Source organism: Monopterus albus, unplaced genomic scaffold, assembly GCF_001952655.1.
Source record: "Monopterus albus unplaced genomic scaffold, M_albus_1.0 scaffold2.1, whole genome shotgun sequence".
NCBI lineage: Eukaryota > Metazoa > Chordata > Actinopteri > Synbranchiformes > Synbranchidae > Monopterus > Monopterus albus.
In genome coordinates, this window is record NW_018127882.1 from 3,376,605 (window position 1) to 3,397,474 (window position 20,870).

The 20,870-nt window shown below is 40.3% G+C and overlaps 1 protein-coding gene across 2 annotated transcripts in view; it reads left to right on the top strand.

Moving 5' to 3' along the window:
- Window positions 1-2,974: 2,974 nt before the first annotated feature.
- Window positions 2,975-20,870, top strand: part of LOC109956950 (multidrug resistance-associated protein 5) — a 26,833-nt gene continuing 8,937 nt past the window's right edge. Inside the window, exons 1-18 of one of the 2 annotated variants that reach the window (XM_020594472.1) lie at window positions 2,975-3,264; window positions 7,071-7,259; window positions 7,712-7,867; window positions 12,719-12,866; window positions 13,815-14,048; window positions 14,410-14,583; window positions 15,042-15,189; window positions 16,299-16,447; window positions 16,681-16,788; window positions 17,364-17,714; window positions 17,815-17,886; window positions 18,055-18,179; window positions 18,360-18,432; window positions 18,615-18,818; window positions 19,023-19,112; window positions 19,417-19,528; window positions 19,652-19,836; window positions 20,229-20,375. In XM_020594472.1, coding sequence (XP_020450128.1) covers window positions 7,081-7,259; window positions 7,712-7,867; window positions 12,719-12,866; window positions 13,815-14,048; window positions 14,410-14,583; window positions 15,042-15,189; window positions 16,299-16,447; window positions 16,681-16,788; window positions 17,364-17,714; window positions 17,815-17,886; window positions 18,055-18,179; window positions 18,360-18,432; window positions 18,615-18,818; window positions 19,023-19,112; window positions 19,417-19,528; window positions 19,652-19,836; window positions 20,229-20,375 — 2,655 coding nt within the window. In that variant the 5' untranslated portion in view covers window positions 2,975-3,264; window positions 7,071-7,080. Of the gene's footprint in view, window positions 3,265-7,070; window positions 7,260-7,711; window positions 7,868-12,718; window positions 12,867-13,814; window positions 14,049-14,409; window positions 14,584-15,041; window positions 15,190-16,298; window positions 16,448-16,680; window positions 16,789-17,363; window positions 17,715-17,814; window positions 17,887-18,054; window positions 18,180-18,359; window positions 18,433-18,614; window positions 18,819-18,986; window positions 19,113-19,416; window positions 19,529-19,651; window positions 19,837-20,228; window positions 20,376-20,870 lie in introns of both variants that reach the window. The other variant, XM_020594465.1, reaches the window with a different exon arrangement.

The following is a 20,870-nucleotide window of genomic DNA, read 5'->3' on the forward strand; positions in this document are numbered from 1 at the left end:
CACAGTGTGAGTATTTAAAAAGATTCTGGGGTCTGTCGGAGGTTTCTTCCGTTAAAGGGAGTTTTTCCTCCCCGCTGTCGCCAAGTGCTTGCTCAGGGGGGATTTGTTGGGTTTTTCCTATGTAATAATATTGATAACAGTAAGGTCTAGACCTTACTATGTAAAGTGTCCTGAGATGACTTTTGTTGTGATTTGGCGCTATACAAATAAAATTTGATTTGATTTGATTATAGGAGTGAATGAATAGCTAAAACATTCCTACATTTCAGAAACACAGTATTTATTGTGGACAGTTCAACTGTGATGAAGCTTGCAGTAAGGCCTATATCTCTGCAATACATTCTCCAATAATGAAAAATTGATGTGCCAGCAAGCCTCATTTTACCTGTGTGTATTGTACTAAGCTGGATGTACTTTTTCTTGTAGCTTTCTTGTTGTTTGGATTTGTTTTATGCTCTTGTTTGTGTGCAAGTCCAAGGCTGATGAATTACCATTGCTTGACTGCTTTGGCCTATTAGGAGTGAGCTTATTTCTATAGCCAGCTGGGTTTAAGGTCTTTATCATTTATACGAGAACAACGTGAAGTGACCGTAGAGAGATTTTACTATTTATCTGGCAGATTTTGCCTTAGTCTAACTTATCCATGCTCCTGTCAGCAGAGGAAACAAAGCACAGCAGTGAAACTCAGTGGTGGAAGAAGTACTCAGATCTCTTACTTAAAGCTACAGTATGTAACTTTTTCAAATATTTTTGTTGTAGAAATTTGCTCCAAAACTTAAATGTGGAGAGGTGCCTTCGAAGGCTCCTGTGACCCAGACTCACTGAACAGCTCTGGCAGCAGTGCAGAGATATTAGCTTCTAAAAGGTTTACAGTGGGTTGATTGATGGGTTGGTGGATTGATTCAGAGTTTCGTGCTAGTGCTGCCTTAAGTTACATATTTTGGGGCTTTAAGTAAAAGTAGCAAAAAACTGTAAACGTCTTGCACTCAGAATGTTACTTAAGTAAATGAACAAAAGTATTAGTTACAAAACATACTTAAAGTACTAAAAGAAAAAGTGCTCATTATGTAGAATGGTACATTTAACATTAATGTATATCATATTATTGTGTTAGAATTTCTGATGCATTATTTTGTATATCACATTTAATGTTGCAGCTGGTAAAGGGGGAGCTAGTTTTAACTACCTTATATGCTTTTAACTTGAATTACTGCAGCTGAATTTCCCACCAGGGATCAATAAAGTCTTATTATCATACTTTATTTTTTGCATTAATTTGGTTCTGAAAAGTAACTAAAGTTATAAGATAAATGTAGCAGAGTAAAAAGTACAATATTTGCATCTAAAATGTAGTGAAGTCAAAGTATGAAGCAACAGAGAATGAAAATGCTCAAGTACAGATACCTCAAAATTCTACTTACAGTAAGTAAATGTACTTGATTACTTTCCACCACTGGTGAAACTCTCCCAGCCAGCGACAGCATTTTTATTACTTGATAATATAACTTGATAATTGCAGGCTATCACAACATCTGAAGCCCTTGTCACCCCTGTTAAGCTGTGCCATTTGGGGTTTTCGACTGATATGTTCACACAATTTGTGATACATTATTATTTCATAATGTGCTTCATTAGATATAAACATGAGGCAGTGTGTGATAATTAAAGAGAGTGGGATGGCCTTTTGTCATGTAGGTTGTGTTTACAGAGGTAGTGCTATCAAAATGTGACCATACTGGATTTTTAAACTGGCATTTTCATGGATTGGTGTTGTGTGCAGTGTCAGGCAAATACAGTCACACCCACACTCAGTCGGTCACAAGCGCCTCTGTGTGAGTTCCCACAGTGGTCTGAATTATATAGTAAATTATAGCTAAAGCATGTTAAAGAAGAACAGAAACATTTTATAAATCATAATTTAGCTTTACCTCAAAGGTTTGTCATTTTCAATGAAAGATACAGTGACGTAATAAAACACGTTAGGATAAAAATAACCAGAGATGAGTACATGTGGTGGTTATACGTACCAATATATCGGTACTAAGGAAATGATAAATGATTAGTCAATTATTTAATCAACATAAAATTATCTGGCAGCTATTTGATCTGTTTAACAAAAATGCCACACATTTAATGGTTCCAGGTTCTCAAATATGACAATTGGCTTATCTTTCATTATCTCTCTGGTCAGAAAAAACAGGTGATCTGACGACATTTTAAAGTTTTCCTCAACAGAGGAAAACATAAATCAGTTAATTAAGAAAAAGCAGTGCAGATGAAATTAGTAAAATAACTTAGTTGCAACCTGATAATGCCTATGAATGATTATGACTGTTTACAACCTATGAAAATAAAATATAGCCAATACAAGTTTGACCAGACAGAGATTATGATTTATAAAATGTTTCTGTTCTTCTTTAACATGCTTTAGCTATAATTTACTATATAATTCAGACCACTGTGGGAACTCACACAGAGGCGCTTGTGACCGACTGAGTGTGGGTGTGACTGTATTTGCCTGGGTGTGACTGTATTTTGGTTGTGAGCAAATAAAATACAGTAGTTATGAAAAAAAAAACACCTCCCTGAGCTCCAAAAGTGGGCCTCCACATTTACATTCACCTCCTTTCCCCTTAGACATACAAATAGTTCTAGTATAACAATGATGTCCAGTCTCCAACAATCTGAAGCAAATTATTACAGAAGAACACGCCGGGGGGAGATTGTTTACATTTCATTTTCTGTCGTTTTAATCGTAATTGTGATGTGTTGATAAGTCTTTAAACGAGTAGAATGCATGTCTCCTTCACTGGAGGATACAAAGCTGCTTCCTCCTTGTATAAGTGCTTTACGTGTTGGTCCTTCTTTAGTAACCAGAGGCCCCGCCCCCTGTCTCGAGCATCAACTTCCTCGTTATTACTGGCGTTGCCACGGTGACTGCGCCGCACCGTCGCCGGTTGGCGGAGCCGCTATGACGTCAGAATCGCCTCGGGATTTCCTCTCCCCTTAGGTTGTCGGTCGTCGCTGGCGGGGAGAAGCGGCACGCACTGAATACGCGTGAGGCGTCTGGTTTACCAAGTTTTTTTCCCCGTACTTTGTGATCAAATCCCCGCTCCGCAGCTGAAGAAGACGTGTCCGTGTGGATGTAGAAAAAAAAGTTTAGGTTTAATGACCAAACTTACAGGAGACACCATGTTCAGCTGCGTTTCCTGCTCATAAACACAGCATCTGACATCGGTACTGCTACTAAGGTGACCCAGCAATGTAAGTGTATTGTTAATGAAAAACTAAGTGAGCTAAAATAGGTGATTTTACCAATTACCACTCCACTGCAAAACTACAACTCATGTGCTGATAGTAATCGTTGTAATACTGAATTATTGTCATGGTGATGACCAACTGTAACTGACAATGATTACTCAAACTAGCTACGCAATTACGCAGTTTTTCTAGCAGAAAGTATTTGTCACTGAAGTGATGGCTGTGTAAGACAGAAGTGGTGGGAAGTAAAATCTATATCTTATGTTCTTTGACCTTTTTGAAGCTGGTTTGCTTACAGGAGCAGTGCTGATGATCTTTTTATTGTTTTGGAAACATGTAAAGTCAGCTAAAAACACAGCAAACAAACCGTTCAAAACTTAGACATTACAATAGCAGTTGTAGTTAACATATTTGTGTATCATAACTATAACTTTGTCCCTAATTTCTAGTATTGCTTTCTCATGGCTTTGTCTTGCATGCATTGGTATGTAAGCTCTTATTCTGTGGATTATTTTGTGCCAGTTAACATTGCGACGGGTTGGTTTGGGCTTCTTAACAAGTTCATACCTAAGCACCTTATTAATTTGTTAATCTAAGGAGCCGTTTTTAGTTGGGTTCATTTTATTTAGGCAGTTATTGTAATGCAGGACTACCAGGTTCTTGACTGTAATGGATGGCAGATGGTCTTTCTTTAAAGAAAGCTCTGAGAAGTTCACAGCCATGTGATAAACTTCACATGATAAAGGCACGAGGGCAGCAGAAGGAGACAAAATGTTGCTTTTTATTAACCCAAGAGTTTAGTTCCAGTTGCACTTTTATATTAACATTAACTATTTGTTGCAGTCTGTTTCTCTGTGTCTGTTATGTGACCCTGTTTGTGCTCCTGCTGTCTGCATCCAGTCTCATAACTGGCATAACAGGCAGCCTGCACCTCATGTAGAGTCTGGCTGACCTTGTCACAGAGCTTTGCTATGGTAGGGATCGGTAACAGTGTATGGACATCTTGGCAGACCCCTGGACTGCTGGCAGGCTGTCTTTAAATAGATGAGTACTTTAGTTGTTTACCAGAGAAAGGTCATGACCTCTGAACAAGGTGATTTTTTTTAATACGTCTATCTGTGTAGAAAGTGATTCAGCAAAACACTGCTCTCTAATAGGGTAAGGAACACAGTGCTGGTTGCAGTGTTGTATTGATCCATTTTCCCACTAAGAGGTTATCTTAATATGTCAGATTGAGTGTTTTTCTTGAAGAAAAAACAACTGAAGCATTAAAAAATTGTTTAAAACTAGAAAATTGCATTTTCTAAAGAAAATGCGTATGGATGCTGAGTGCTGAAAGATCGCCCTGAAAATGCTGAATATTTTGACACCTGAATGCTTTTGCTAGCTGAAAGCATGCTGAAGTAGAATTTTCCCATTCATTTGAATGGGGCATGATTTTCAAAATAAAGCTGAATATTTAAAATGTATGAAGTTTAGGAAAGTTCGGAATAGTAGTATGAATGTCCTTGAAGAGCTGAACATTTTGATAGCTGAAATTATGCTGAAGTTGAATTTTCCAATTCATTTGAATGGGGCAAGATTTTCAAAATAAAGCTAAATATTTAAAATGTATGAAGTTTAGAAAACTTCTGAATAGTACTATGAATGTCCTTGAAGAGCTGAACATTTTGATAGCTGAAATTATGCTGAAGTTGAATTTTCCAATTCATTTGAATGGGGCAAGATTTTCAAAATAAAGCTAAATATTTAAAATGTATGAAGTTTAGAAAACTTCTGAATAGTACTATGAATGTCCTTGAAGAGCTGAACATTTTGATAGCTGAAATAGCTGAAAGTTTGCTGAATTAGAATTTTCCCATTCATTTGATTGGGGAAAAAATTTTCAGAATAAAGGTGAATATGTCAAATAGTATAAAATTTACCAAAAAGTTGTATACATCCGTGCATGTCCTGAAAAAGCCGAACATTTTGATACCTGAATTGCGTTTCTAGCTGAAAGTATGCTGAAGTAGTTAAGTGCCAAAAAATGTACGGAAGAATAATATTAATAAAGAAATAATTGGAAGACATAGTATGGATGCTGATTCAGCATCCATACAATAAATATTTGGAGTTTACATTTTATAAAGATGTTTTTTTTAATAGAACAGAAATGATTAGCAATTAATCAACTAGTCGACAAATGCAAAATGAAACAGCAGTCATTTCAAATATTAAATCAATTTTCAAGCAGCAATGCCAAAAAAATGACTAGTTGCATCCATACAAGTGTTAAGTTTTGCTTATCTTATATAACTGTGAATAATATGTTTTGGTTTTGGGCCATTTGATCAGAATAAACGTCACCTTGAGCTCTTTGAAAATGTTGATGGGCATATTTCACTAATAATAGTTTATAATAACAATGGAAATATAATTGCTTAATCAAGAGAATCAGTTTGTCAGGGACCAAACAGTAAGGCAGAGGACACAGCTTCTAAAGTTCCAAAACAATGGGCTTTTTATTAACCCAAAAGTACGGAAAAATACAAACAGCATCAATATCAACCAAACTGGGCCCTAAAAGAGGTCAACAGAAGATAAAGAAACTCAAAATACAGCAAACTGAACTGTCCGATACCACAACAAAAACCAACTTTTGTCAGAACTGCCCCCCCATCCATGGACCAGGAAACACAGTAACTTAAGAAAAAAATTACACATATTAATCAAACGTGCATGCCTCAGTGATCAATTGTGCAGTGATGACGAGATGAAGCTTCCTGAAGTATTGAAGCCTTCCTGCCAGTTGGTTTGCACAAGGGTTCATTTCTGGAGGCTTCATGTGCTCACACACCCCCTGCTGGTCAAAGACTGTAAGACAGGCAGATGTCATTTTAACTGTATGTGATACTCTCAAAGCTGTCTTGCCACAGTTTGGGCGTGGGAATAATGACATTTTTCTCTTGTGAGCACAAGATAATAACCCATTCAAACCATGTGTTTTTGTCTCCCCTTAGTAACGTGTTTGTGCTTGTTTGTAAATTGCGTGCATAAGACTTTCTTGACTGATAAACTCTAATTGGTGTTCCACATACCAAAGTGAACCTCCTCCTTTACATCAGTAGCTGAGAAAGTCATGTATGTTTTCAAACTGTGGCAGTGTTAACAAGGAAGAGGTGCTTGTGAACAGAGAAGGGCAGTGAAGGTGCTTGTGCAACTGATGTAAGGGGACACATTATTCATTTTTATTTAAAAACAGTATTTGTTCCTCTTATTGAAAATACTTACCTCGAGAACTCTCACAACTCCAACACTACCCACGAATTGTGTGCGATTCCTTGGGCTTTATATCTGCTGCTCCTCACGCGTCGAAGCATCGGCACAGTATGATCCATCACTATTATGTATGTCCAGTGTCAAAGAATAACTAACCTTCACTACAACTTAAAACTACACACGTCAACAAAGAAAACAAAAGATTACCCAGCCAATTCTACTGCTGTTGGTGGTTTAGGCCCTCACACGGCGAAGGCCAGGGCTGAGGCATTCACACAGTTCTAAAAATAATTGTTTGTTGCCACACTAATTTTCAATGATTATTTCAGTTCATTTGTCTGTAAGAGCTTTTTGAATAATTTTCCACTGTTTCTAAAAAAAAAAAAAAAAAAAAAAACTAGATGAATTGGAAATAAAGATTTTTCTCTGCAGAAGCGCCACCATGTTCCAAGAAGTAAAAATCTGCAGCTGCATATGTTCAGGTTGTTGTTGTCGAAGATCTGAAAGTTATTTGCAATTTAATTTGGTTTTGCTGTTCTCTCCCCCAGAGGGTCTACTATGTTCCCTGATGCCCTTGAAGCAGCCGGGCAGGTGGAGAGCCTCCCACCGCCGTCCCCAATACCCCTATCAGAGCTGGAGAAAGAGGAAGCAGAAGCATCGGTCGAGAGGGGGCCAAAGAGACGAGGACGCTACCGGCAAAGCCTGCAGCTTTTAAAGCCCTTCAGGATAACTCAAAAGTAAACAAAATTATATCTAAGCTCATGTGGTGACTCTCTGACAGTGGGCCGGATAAAAGTAAACAGACAGGGTTTTAGGCAGATAGATACTTATTTAAAGACAAAGTTCATGTTGGTGTTGTTTACACACTGTCTCGTGTTGATTGCTAGGGAGTAGCAGGAGGCCATGATAAGGGATGGGAACTTATCCCCCAAAACAGACAGCACCCTTTTTGAACATATGCCAGCTGATAAACTGCCCCTAAACTTTTCTCTCTCAGATTTTATGAGTGGCATGCAAATTACTATTCAAACACTGTAGGCATGATTCACCTTTCAGTCGACTCTGTCGAGCAAAGGCGCCGCTTAGCTCTCAGTGGCTGATGAGTGCCTGCTCCCCCAGCATAGCACCTGTGTGTGTGTCTGCACTTTTAGACATCTCACCCATTTCCACGTCTTCCTTTCTATTCCAGGCACCAGCACCCAGTTGATAATGCTGGCTTCTTCTCATTTTTGACTCAGCACTGGCTCTCCCCACTGGCACTGAAAGCCTACAAGAAGTCCGGCTTGTCTGTAGATGATGTGTGGGGACTGTCTTGCCACGAAGTCTCTGAAATCAACTGCCAAAGGTGAGGTCACTGTTACACTGCTGAGGTTTGCCTGCTGACACTGACCTATTGGTGTTTGATTTTAACACTCAGTATTCCCAGAAAACTATGCCTGGGATGAGACCTGGCATTAAAAGGGTTTGTCTAAAGGTGAGGCTGTCACATGAGAATAATTTGTGAGTTGTCAAAATGCACACTTTTTTTTTTTTATGGGTGAATTTGACAAATGGACTAAAGGCTAAAGGGGATTTTTAGGAGTGGATCCACAGGGCAAATCCATGCTGTAGGCCACCTGTTGACCCCAACTTACCTTGTTTTTGCCAGCTCCCAGTAAATACATTGTTTATATTGTCAACAAATTTCATGAAAAGACCAAAACCAGTCATGAATTTTTTTCTGTTGTCTCTAGCCAAAGCCCGATATATTTTATTCCATTGTTGTCCAGAAACTATTAGAAATAATTAATGAGCCGCACCGTTGCACCGGGTGACGTTTCATTACAATGAACATGAGCACTGCAGCTTGTCCATGTGAGTCATGGAAATTGTGCACCAACCATGAGCATGTTTTCAATTAATTTTTCATGTACTTAATATATTTGGCAGGGACAGTGCTCATTAATCAGCAAAAATGCAGAAGAAACTGTAAATGAGCCAGTAAATGTAAATGAGACGGTGTTAGCCAATGAGGCTAATTTTCATCTGTTGTCATACAAGACTGGCGACTGAAAACGGTCCGCAACATCTGCGCTATTTACTCTTGATGGTGTGATGATTTCTAAAAACAGCAGTGCCCAGCTGTTTTAGGAAATCTTGCCAGATGTTTTTCACATGCAAAGAATTTGGGTTTTCAGTGGCACCGAATGTACTTGCAGTTTTACACTGTACCTATAGCTATGTTCGGGAGACCTGCCTGAATGGATCAGAAACAACAACTGACAGTGGCTACATCCGACTTGGATATAGCAGAACTTGAGACTTTCAAGTTCTGCAAGTTGTAAACAGTAACACAAGTGGTTCAATGTATGGAAGAATGCTTGGAGTGTTTTGAATGGATAATGTAAGTTACTTTCTGTACATCCAGTGGATGGGTATGCACAATATGTGCATGAATTTATGTTTTTATAAAGTTTATACAGCCTGCTTGAATTTATTATGGACAAGTGAGGGATGATAGCTACATGTTGTTGCATCAGTTTAAAACTAATCTGAATATAATTTGCAGTTAGGGTGGATGTTGCTCCTTAATGCTTTATCTGAATGATTGCGTGTGGAAAGAAACTGTGTTGTTTTAGCTGTTAAGATCAAAACAGTCCCATACAGGGCTCCCACTTTTTATTTCTGGCATCATGATGTCACTCCTTCACGTGATAAGGTCTAAGTTTAGGTTATGGCGCTAAATCTGCATCTAAAGCTTGTAGGGTACAGTTACAGAGTTTTGGGTTACCCACTGTCTTGAATGAAACACTGTACAAAACACTAGCAACATTTGTCTTGTCTTATTTTATTTTAGTTTGTTTTTTAGTGACAGTTGTTGTTTTTTTTCAGGTAATTTATTTTATTTCAATTTATGAACATGTTGCAAATAGTTTTCATGTTGGTTTTTGTTTTAGCATGCGATAACAACCCAGGTCCTCAGTGACTTTCTATGTCCTCACTCTGGAAATGTACAAGATTTGAATGGTGGGCAGATCTGCACCAGTGATCGTTTCTGCAATCCTGGCTGCCTGCTGTAGTCTGTACGTGTCTAGTGTCGTGGCCGAACCAAACCAGGCTAATAGATGTCTGGAGAAGAGACTCCATGATTTCACATAATGGTTCTGGATCAGCAGCTCCTGAGGCAGGTTGAACTTCCTGAGCTGGTGCAGGGAGTACATCCTCTGCTGGGCTTTTTTAATAATTGAGTGGACATTGGACTGACATTGGTGCCTTTTTTTTTAAATATCACTGCATATTTGTGCCATGTTTTTTTAAAGGAGCCAGTTCATATGAGGCTGAGAGCCTCTGACCGGCTGGAGAAGTCAAAAACCTGTGGGAGACAGACCTAACATAAAATTTGTTCATGAGATTTATTGATATTCAGGAGAGTATAGAATATTATCAGCCATATTCTTCAAGTACACTGCAAACTGCAGACTACACACGGTGTCTTCATAATAAGTCCAGACACCCAAAGATCAGTTAGCAGTCATGATAAAATACTGCTTCATCCCAGGTTTTTGTGTGTCACTTAGGTTGTGCTACTCGATTAAGTTGCTTTTCATTTGAACACAGTATGAACTATATGACTTAAGCTCTCAAAACTAACTTTTGACTCTTTGTACCTCTTGGTCTCAAGTCACAAGCTTAGTTAATACTAACCAACCAAATTTCATATATACTGTAACTAAGTTTGGCAAATGTCCATAGTTATCATTTAACTAATTAACATGTAGTGATCCTGGGACTTTCTGGTCCAATGGTCAGTTGCCTAGTTGCAAAAAATCATCCTTCTTAGAAAGGTTGTACCCAGTGGTGCTTGTTTTATCAGAGCATATTAAGTTGAACAGTCAATGGGGTTGTTTCTTTTCTTAAATAAATATTGAGAGACCTTATTTGCTTTTCCTGTCCTTTACACAAGCCAGATGAATGTGGTGATAAATCTTATCAAACATACTGTCAACAGTAACAGGTGTAAATCCAAGGCTACATTCTCAGTAGTCCAAGAACTGTGCAGCCATAAAGATGTAATTCAGTCCCATGCAAACAACTGTTTAGGATTTTGTATGTGGCGACTTACTGGATGAACAGCCAGTCTTTTCTTTATAATACAGGAACACTGTGCTGGTTTGAGGGGTTGCCAAGAATAGCAGGGATTAGATATTACAGTCAGACTTGCTTGACTTGTGTGGTTACATCATTAACTCCTCTGCCTGTGATGCACTGTGTGTCCCTGTCACATTCATTAGCTGTCCTCAACTACAGCCAAGCCGGAGCAGCCCATGAGATCAGAGTCACCGTCTGCCTGCCAAACCACAGATTGAGAAGCACTGTGTAGTAATGCACAAACACTGTGGATGAACAATAGAGACTTACAATAAGCTTATTAGGGCGCATTTAGTTTTTACTGCTCACTTAAAAGAAAACCAATGCTTCTCCCATTACTCATGTGGTGCCGATTCATGGTGCCATGACTTGGCAGTTTACAGGAGGGCGACTATTTGAGGAACTTCGCTCTTTTATCTGGTGACAGCTGTGTGGGTTGTAAATGACTTCTGTTTAAAGGCTCTGGCTCAGGACCTGGAGGTTTAGTGTTGCTGCTGCTGCCACTTTGTGTATAACAGCACATACTGTACGTATAAAGGAAGCAGCACTGGCACGGGTGGGCGATGGTATGCATGAGTGTTGCAGAGTCACTGGCGACGGAAGGGCTTTACTTTGTGTTTAAATAGCAAGATCAGTTATGCAGCCCCGATCCAGAGCAGAGACAATGGCGAGAGGGGGAATGGGAAAACTGCCCTGGGAGAGTTGACACTTGTTGGTGCTCAGTGAGGTGTGAACCTTGGCTGTGATGGCCCGGCCAACACACTCTGTCAGCATGTTAGGAACATTTCTGTCATCTTTACAAGAAAATCATTCCTCTTTAGATCCCACACTGTTTTGTACAAATTAAAGCTACAGCATGTAACTTTTTCAAATATTTTTATTGCAGAAATCTGCTCCAAAACTTGTCTTAATGTGGAGAGATGCTGTCGCAGCCTCCTGTGACCCAGACTCACTGAACCATACTGGCAGCAGTGCACAGATATTAGCTTCTAAAAGGTTTGGAGTGGGTTTGACTTCTCTAACTAATCAGAGATTTTCAGTTATTTCTGCTTGATCAGTAAATTTCGTTGTATTCTCAATTATTGTAATTTCACAAGAATAAATATCTGAAGAGCTGGGTGGAGCGTAGCAGGTCACAGGAGTGCACAGTGGGGCAGGGCGGGTTGATTTGGAGTTTGATGCTAGTGCTACCTTTAGTTACACACTGTAGCTTTAATATGGAAAGCTTTGTTTTTTGCTGTTCTCTCAGTACACTGTCTACCTTTTTTTTTTTTTGCTTGTTCCACTGATGGGATTCAGCAACACAAAATGTACTGCTCACACAGAGGTCCCATACCAATCGCTCAAGCAGTGCTCTGTCCAGCTACTGGGCTGCAATTAACTGTAGTTTCTTAGATTCAATACCATTTGACTTCAGGTAGTAATTATCAGGCTGTGTGAGAGTCTAGTTGGTTTCATGTTCTGTCTGTCTGTGATACATTTTTAATAAAGTCATTACAGCGTAAATTACCTTCTGCATCTGCTCTGCTGCTGCTTTATAGAGTCATTAGCCATGATACATTTGGCCAACAAGATGTTTTACCCTCTTCAAGGGGCATTACAGCAATTAAAGTACATAAGCACATTTTAACATCTTTGGTACTACCTTCCTCTAGTTATGCAATGCATCACTCATGATTTTATACTGTAGGTCACATTTACATTAGCCTAGCTGCCTTCATTTTACTTGTGCAATTTGTAACTGCAGTGACCACCTGCTGCATTGTGCTAAAGGCTTTAGAATAAATTGCAAGTGCGATGGTACAGTTTTGAATCAACTTAATTTAAAGAACAATGCATAGCATCCATCTTTTCATTAAAATTTTTGCCCCTTAAATATGCCAACTTTTACATGTAGTTAATTGCTACTCTGTTGGCACTTTGCATAACATTCATGTGTGGAAAATGAGCACAGTTTTTGAGACACACCATTCCTTAAAGTAAGTTCAGCAACAATGTAATGATGTTTGGTTGAGCTGTGAGTTCGTATATCTCATCGTTATTTTGTAATCTTGGTTTCTGGTTGCAGGCTCGAATCTTTGTGGCACGACGAGCTGAAAAGACGAGGGCGAGATGGGGCATCTCTGAGGAGAGTATTCTGGAGGTTCTGCCAAACCCGCATGCTGGTGGCCATCTTTTCCCTGCTTCTCACAATGGTGGCAGGCTTTGTTGGGCCTGTGAGTAAATCCTCCACTGACTTTATATTTTGCTGATTTGGCTAATGTGTCTTTCAGCATGGTTGCTGGTTTGGAATCCCAAGTGCTGGGGTATTTTCTCAGAATCACTTTATCCCATTATACGCTGGTCTGGAAATTTAAATGAATGGAGATTAAAAAGACTCAGATAGTGAAAGCCACATTAATACCATGCATTGGCTGGTTTGTACCCAGTCACACTTTTCTCTAGAAATGTGCACGTTTGACTCTAGATCACCTTCCAAAAATGCTTAGATGAACTTCAAGCAACAAAGAGGTTCAAAGTGACCACCTTACACTGAAGGTTAACTATGTTTGGAGTTCCCGTCTCTGATATTACACAGTTGGTTCCATTGTTCATCGTGCTCAGAGCTGTTTGTTTTGGTGTCATGTTACATGTACAATATTTGCCTGCCGCTGCTAATAGCATTAACAGTGTTTGGCTCTTACACAGCAGCTTGTTTGCCTCACGTTCCTGTCTGTTTAGTGCCCTTGCTGACAAAGCAGTGTTGTACATATTCTCTGTCTGTGCTTTATCGGTTCCCTATCTTATTTTTCATGACCTAATCACTAAATGTTGCTGGTCTTCTCTGCCATGTCAAGCCCTCAAGTTGATGACCTGTCTGTGTAACCATTCTCTTCAGTTTTATATGTGTATTTTACTCATATGGTCTTTAATTTATTCATTTAAAATATTCTCTTTCATCTTATCGTTTTTTCTCATTCGTGTTCTCCTTGTCCTGCTTGTCTGTATTCTTAAATCATACCTTTTCCTTTTCATAATTTTGTTCTGTTCCTCTTCTGTCCCATTTTGTCTCCTCAGTGTTCCTGCTTTCTTTCTGTGTTTCTTTCTCTGCTCATTTTTGTTTTGTTGCTGAGTTTTTGCTGATCCTTTTCCACTTTGTGCCCTTTCTCCCTCTTCTTCCCCAGGCCCTACTGATTCGAGCTCTGCTTGAGTACGCGCAGAACGCAGAGAGCCGTATGTATTACGGCCTGTGTCTGGTGGCCGGGATATTCCTCATCGAACTGATGCGCTCCTGGTCTCTGATGCTCATGTGGGCCCTCAACTTCCGCACTGCAGCGCGCCTCCGCGGGGCAGCTCTTACTTTTGCCTTCCACAAGATCCTCCGCCTGCGCAGCACTAAGGACATCAGTCCAGGCGAGGTAGATAACATAACCCTGGTGGGGACCCATCACAAATGAGCTAAACCACCCCTCACTATGCCACAGTTACCAGGGCACCACACACAGATGAATGAGATGGATTTAATTTCTGCTCTTAGACCATTCTTGTGTAAATCTTGACAAATCCCATAACCCGAGAGAAGGGAGGCTGTCTAAGATTAGTCATTACACAGCTTTAGAAGAATCATTGTCCAGCAATGTAGAAGGAAGGGCAAATAAATGTGTAAAATTACCTTTACAGTCTTAATACTGAGGTCTCAGTAAAAAAAAAAAAAAGTGTTAGCGTAATGAAGCTATTTCATGAAATTTGTAATGTGAATTGCTGTCTCTCTCTATCTAGTTGATTAACATGTGCTCCAGTGATGGCCAGCGCCTGTATGATGCTGTGTCGCTGGGCTCCCTGCTGGCCGGGGGGCCTTTGGTGGGAATACTGGGTCTGTCTTACACCGCATACTTCCTGGGCCCCAGTGCTCTGCTGGGGTCAGCCATTTTCATCATCATCTACCCTGTTATGGTACGAAATCCCTATGAGTCTCCAACCAAGTAACTCATTATAACGGTAACAAGCAAGTTAGTGAGTATTTCCTAAAGCTTTTCTGAAGTTATGATCCTACATTTGATGGCTATGACATGCGATTTCATCCATTTAGAAGATGTTGCTTTATTATTTTATGAGCTTTAAAATCTTTAACTTAAATTTAGGCTATTAAAGAACACAGAGCACTTTTCAAATGCACCTTTCAACTCTTTGGTTATCAATCTCTTGTCATCTTGTAGTTGTTACACTTCAAATTACACTCAGTCAAAGCCAGAGCCTGACAACCTGAGACCCTGTTATTTATGTGAAAGGCATTTATCACTCTGGTCCCCTGGACAAGCCTGCAGCACAGCTAATGTGATTGTGTCTGCTTTCATTTCCTCCTCTGCCACTTATTTCTCTTATTATCATTTCCTCTGCTCCGGTCTGGACAGATGCTTGCATCAAGGCTGACGGCGTATTTCCGCAAGAAGTGCGTGGTGGCAACTGACCGGCGCGTGAGGCTGATGAATGAGATCTTGGGCTGGATAAAGTTCATCAAGATGTATTGTTGGGAAGATGCTTTTGCACAGAATATTCACAGTGAGTAGCCATCATGTTGCTAAATGGCTCTGCGATATCATAACGCCCTGCTCATTTCCCGTTTGTAGTTTGTGGTTTTCTAGAGCTGCAAACGTCATGCTATTGTGTTTCTTTATTAGCCTTTTTGTTCCCAACTTGCTCAGAATACAGACTCACCTCATTTGAGCACCTGTCATTGTTGTAAATTAGAAACTAAATGGTTAGTTTGTCTTCTGAAATTAGACTCCTCTTCTTAGTGAACTGGCCAGATAACCTTGACCTTAAATCCATTTTCATTAGCTTGCTCGGTTTAAGCGTTTTCGTGTGCCGTCGTCTGTAATCAAGGCCATTTTGAATCCCACGGCTTCAAGGTTAATTTTCATGGTTTTAGGGGCCTTATGATACCTCAAATGACCGTCGAGGCTGCTCTGCTTACCCATGAATTATCGATGGCCTTTTCTCATGAGGCCTTTGCTGTGGGTGGTAGCTGGGGATCATTTTCTACTTTTAATCATGCTCCAAATGGCCAAGTAGGACTCGTTTTCACTGCTGCCTTTTGATTACCTATTAAAATGATAATTAATTGGCAGTCAGCTTAATGGACAATGAGTTTTAAGAGTTACTGTGCCATACTCTTCAATTACTGTTGTTGTTAAATTGAAGATCACAGTGTCTTTTTTTAGAGTAATTTGTAATTCACACAGAAACATCCAAAGGGAATCTCATGGGGAATAATGTGCACCGGGAGAAGGGAGTTGTCATATTTCATACTGTGTGTATGAAACATGCTGCTGGGGCTGAATTAAGGATGCGTTTTGTTCCAGGGTTTCCACCCACTGAACAGGGTTAACAAAGCAGCTTGTGTGTGCATTTGGGAGATACAAACATGAAGGAAGGGGGCAGGATTTAGGCATTGAAATCCCTTACATACCATGTATGAATGCAGGGCCCTTGTCCTCCCTCTTATACCTGTTTCTGTCCACTCAATGCACTTTGGTTAGTGAATCTTACTATTGCTCTTGATTGAATGTTTACTGGAGATCCCTTTGGGAGTCACGCACTTAGCTCATACTTTTTTCTCTCTCGCTCGCTCTGCCTCATCATCTGCCTATTTCTTATCACGTCAACAGAGGTGCGCTCAGAAGAGAGAAGAACACTGGAGAAAGCTGGGGTTGTCCAGAGCTTCACAGTGGGTGTGGCCCCCATTGTTGTGGTGATAGCTAGTGTGTGCACTTTCACCCTCCACATGGCTTTGGGCTACGACCTTAATGCAGCGGAGGTATTTTATATAGCACCTACAGTCACCATATCAATTGCATATATGTTTCCATTTGCGATTCCCTCATCTTCACTGGAGACAGGTTTGAGGAAGATTGTTTTCAGTTTGTGTGTTCTTTCCTGCACGCTTTGTTCTCTGTTGTCATGTATTGGACCAAACAAATTAAATAACTTTGCAGTCAGGAAAGACAATTAAAATAACACCTTTATCCATCTCTACACACCCTGTCCTAGGCTTTCACTGTGGTTGCAGTTTTTAACGCCATGACCTTTGCCCTGAAAGTCACACCCCTGGCTGTGAGGGCACTGTCAGAGGGTGCTGTGGCAGTCCAGAGATTTCAGGTGAGAAATATAGTTGTTTGAGGGTTCACTGTGATGTAGCACAAAAATGGTTTCCAACATTGTCAAAGCATATTGTACATTAACAACTCACTTGCAAAGTGTCCATACTTTTTATAGAGGTCAGCAGATCAAAACAGAGAATGTGGAAACTGTATATCAGTGGGAATATCACGTTTTCACTTCCCAGAGCCAATAAAAAGGTGCTCCTACTGACATCAAAAACACATTTAGCCTCACCACATACTGATGTTTTCCACATATCATATTCCATACACAAGGTAAAAGTCGTATGTTAGTGAGAGATGGTTTCACAGAGCCAGCTAGGCTTAAGCAAGCATTTCTGCCAAGGATGCACCAAAAGGCTTGAGATATTGGCATCCACTACCTCATGACATAGCATAATAACAAGTGTGGTATATCATTTTGTATAAATGTATTTTAGTCATGCACAAAAATAAAAACAGAAGTCAGGTAGGTACTGCAAGCATGTGATTGTTTGGCATTTTGTCAAGCTGGCATCACAGAGCTTGAGGTCAAGTGTTGTGTAAAGTAACCCGTTGTGTTTGTTTTCACAGAGACTCTTCATGATGGATGACAGACAGGTTGTTCTGGTCAAAATGGATGATCCTAGCAATGCTGTAGAATTTCAGGATGCCACACTAGTTTGGGAAATTGCTCGGGCTCCTGTTGCAAAACCTAACCTGCCTCCCAAGAAGCAGGGAGGGATGAATTGTGTGCTGCGCAGGGAGAAACTTAGCCTGTACATTTCCACAGAGGATGGGAAAGAAAACAATGAAGGCTGTAACGCACAAAGTCTCCTCACAAATATGGAACAGGAGAGTCCACACAGCACCATCTCCTCAACTCAAAGCTTACGACCTCCGCTGCACAAGACCCTGCATCGCATTGATCTCCGCATTAAGAAGGTAACAGCATATACATTAAGTGGGGTGTTTTATTTAAACAACTGGACAAACATTTGCCCGTGTCATTTAATTCTGTTGTTTCTGTTTCTTCCCTTTCTAGGGTTCACTGGTTGGGATCTGTGGAGGTGTTGGGAGTGGAAAGAGCTCTCTCCTGTCGGCTCTGCTGGGGCAGGTGAGATTCAGCTCAACTAGATTGCTCAATTTAAGTTTCCCCTTCAGACAGGCACAGACAAGGACAGCTTTAGGTTTTTTTCATCCACACATGCTGTTACCTACAAGGAAAGGCATGGGAACATTATAAGTGTTTTTCTGCTTCCGACCTTGTGTTTTTGTGTTACAGATGACCCTGTTAGGAGGTAACGTAGCTGCCAGCGGCGGCTTTGCTTATGTCTCTCAACAAGCCTGGATCCTCAATGACTCGCTCAAGGAGAACATTCTGTTCGGAAAAGAGTATGACCAAGAAAAGTGAGATTCATTCTGTTCAAGTCTGCAGGCTTTTGTGCAAAACTGTTGTAATATTAACAACCTACAGGCTACATTTATCCCAGTTCCACAAACTAGAACAAAACTAATTACAACACAAACAAAGTGTATCCAGAATAAAAGCTAAAAAAGATTATTTGTTCTTAATTGTTTCCTCATCAGATACAACACAGTCTTAGAAGCCTGCTGTCTTCTCCCAGATCTTGCAGAGCTCCCATATGGAGACAGGACAGAGGTATCTTTAGAAATGTTTTTACTCAATCCTCAGTATATCTTTGTGCTTAGTTCTGCAAACTTTTGTTTTCTGAACTAACATGCACAGCAGTTTCAGTTTATGCATCAAATCTAGTGCAACTGCAAGAGAGGAGTTTTTTGTATCTTTTTTGTTTGTGTATTTGTTTTACTTTCTCTTTCTAGATTGGTGAGAGAGGGGCCAACCTGAGTGGAGGGCAGCGTCAGAGAGTGAGCCTGGCTCGTGCTCTCTACAGTCAGCGGCCCATACTTCTTTTGGATGATCCTCTCAGCGCCATTGATGCTTGTGTGGCTTCCCATGTCTTCCATAAAGCTATCAGGGCTGCCACCAAAGGCAAGACAGTGCTCTTTGTGACCCACCAGCTGCAGGTGAATTTGTAATGATGCCAAATTTTTTTCAGAATGTGTCATCACTGTGAAACATGACTGAAAAACAAGTATTTTTAAAAACAACCTTGATTAGCGGAATAAAGTTTGAAGCTCCAAATGTCTGCAGCATCAAATTGTAGCTTTAAAAAAAAACTTTTTATGTTTTAGTATCTGTCTGAGTGTGACGACATTATTCTCATGAAGGACGGGCAGATTGCCGAGCACGGAACCCATGCACAGCTAATGGGTAAAGAGCGTGACTATGCCACCCTATTCAGAAATATGCAACACGAGGTAAGGCCAGAGGCACATGAGGCACCAGGCCAGCTTTTCTGAATAAGGCATCTTTGCCTCCACTACACAATAACACTGAACATTATAAGCTGAATAATTCATGATTCGAGAAAGGCAGACCCAGTAGTTGGGAAATGTTAATGCATGTCTTTCATTATTTATTTGTGCATTGATTTACTGGTGAGCAGCTAAAGAGCCTGTCAACAATATTTCTGTTTAAATGACTTGCAGGGTGTTGTTGTTACAGTTGCTGTGATTTGTGGCGGCGTGTTTCAGAGCTCAAATTCCTCCTTGCATTTTTTAGAATGTGGTGAAAGAGAATATAAAAGACAAACAGCAGAGGTTATGTGCAGACGAGGCTGATGGCGTCGTTGATGTTACCAAGGTTGGGCCAAAGGTGGAAAGCAAGAAAGGAGGTCAGAGACACTGCCTCTTTCCACAAGCAAATGCTGAATGTTTTTCTTCAAAAATGATCCACAATTTATGTCTTTGTTATTTTGTTGCTTTCTTTCTCATTTCATTTCTTGCATCTTATTTAGAACAACTGATGAAAGCTGAAGAGAAAGGCTCTGGTGCAGTCTCCTGGTCTGTGTATGGTGCCTACATCCAAGCAGCAGGAGGACCAGTTGTCTTCATCATCAACATCTTCCTCTTCCTTTCCACCACAGGCAGCACAGCCTTCAGTAACTGGTGGCTGAGCCATTGGATCAGGCAGGGCAGTGGGGTGAGTTTAGAGTCAATTCTGCTTAAGTATAATAGATGCCCATCTTTTTTGTGTATCCCCCCCCAAAAAAAATACTGTAATTCAGTGAACTGTGGCAGCCAACAGAGCATAAATTTGAATCTACATGATTAAAAAGTAACACACCACAGTAAACGTAATTAAAAACAAGCACAGGCAGTGAAGAAACTGATGTGCAGCTAAGCAGGCAGTGGCTGCTACTGTGAAATGTGCTTGGAATAGTAAACATCATTGAACTGACAGATTTTCATGTACTTTCTATATGCCACAGTGCACTTTTCTCCATTTCATTAGAGGCAAAATTCCTACATGAGGAAAAAAATAGTTTTCTTTTTTTCTCAGTCTTTGTAATTTGTTGCTCCATCTGCCCTCAGAACACATCATTAATCTTGGTGAATGATACGATGGCAAGCAGCAGCATGAGACTCAACCCTCACATTCGGTATTATTCAACGATTTACGTGGTATCCATGGGAGCTGCTTTACTGCTGAAGACAATGAGAGGACTAGTGTTTGTGAAGGTAAGCTATCCCCCACCATTCTCCCTGGAGACCCCTCTTTCTGTTACATGCTTTGTCCACTTAAACACTAATGAACTTTATAGTGATAATGGCATTTGAAAACACTTTGAAAAGTTGATATATTAGTGTTGTAGAATCAACTGCTCCTCCGTAATTGTCTTTATTGTCATTTGTTCATGCTCTTATGGTTCTATGCCATAATTGAAAATGCCTGTGGGCAAAATCCATTTATCTGTCCACTACCATGTCTCACAGCTTTACAATGGCTGTGTCTGTGTGGTGTGCGTCTGTCTTTGAGTGCAAGAGAGGTGTGGGAAATGAACATGAAGACAAAGAGGCAGAGAGAAAGAATGGATGTGTGTGCTCCACACGCATGCCCCTTTGGGTGTGCGTCCTCCTTTTCATGCTAACCCATCCTGACACTGCATTGCAGAGGTTAGGTCCCCGCGTTAATGTGTGCCACATGAAAGTGCTAATTTTTCAAAAGTGGCTGAT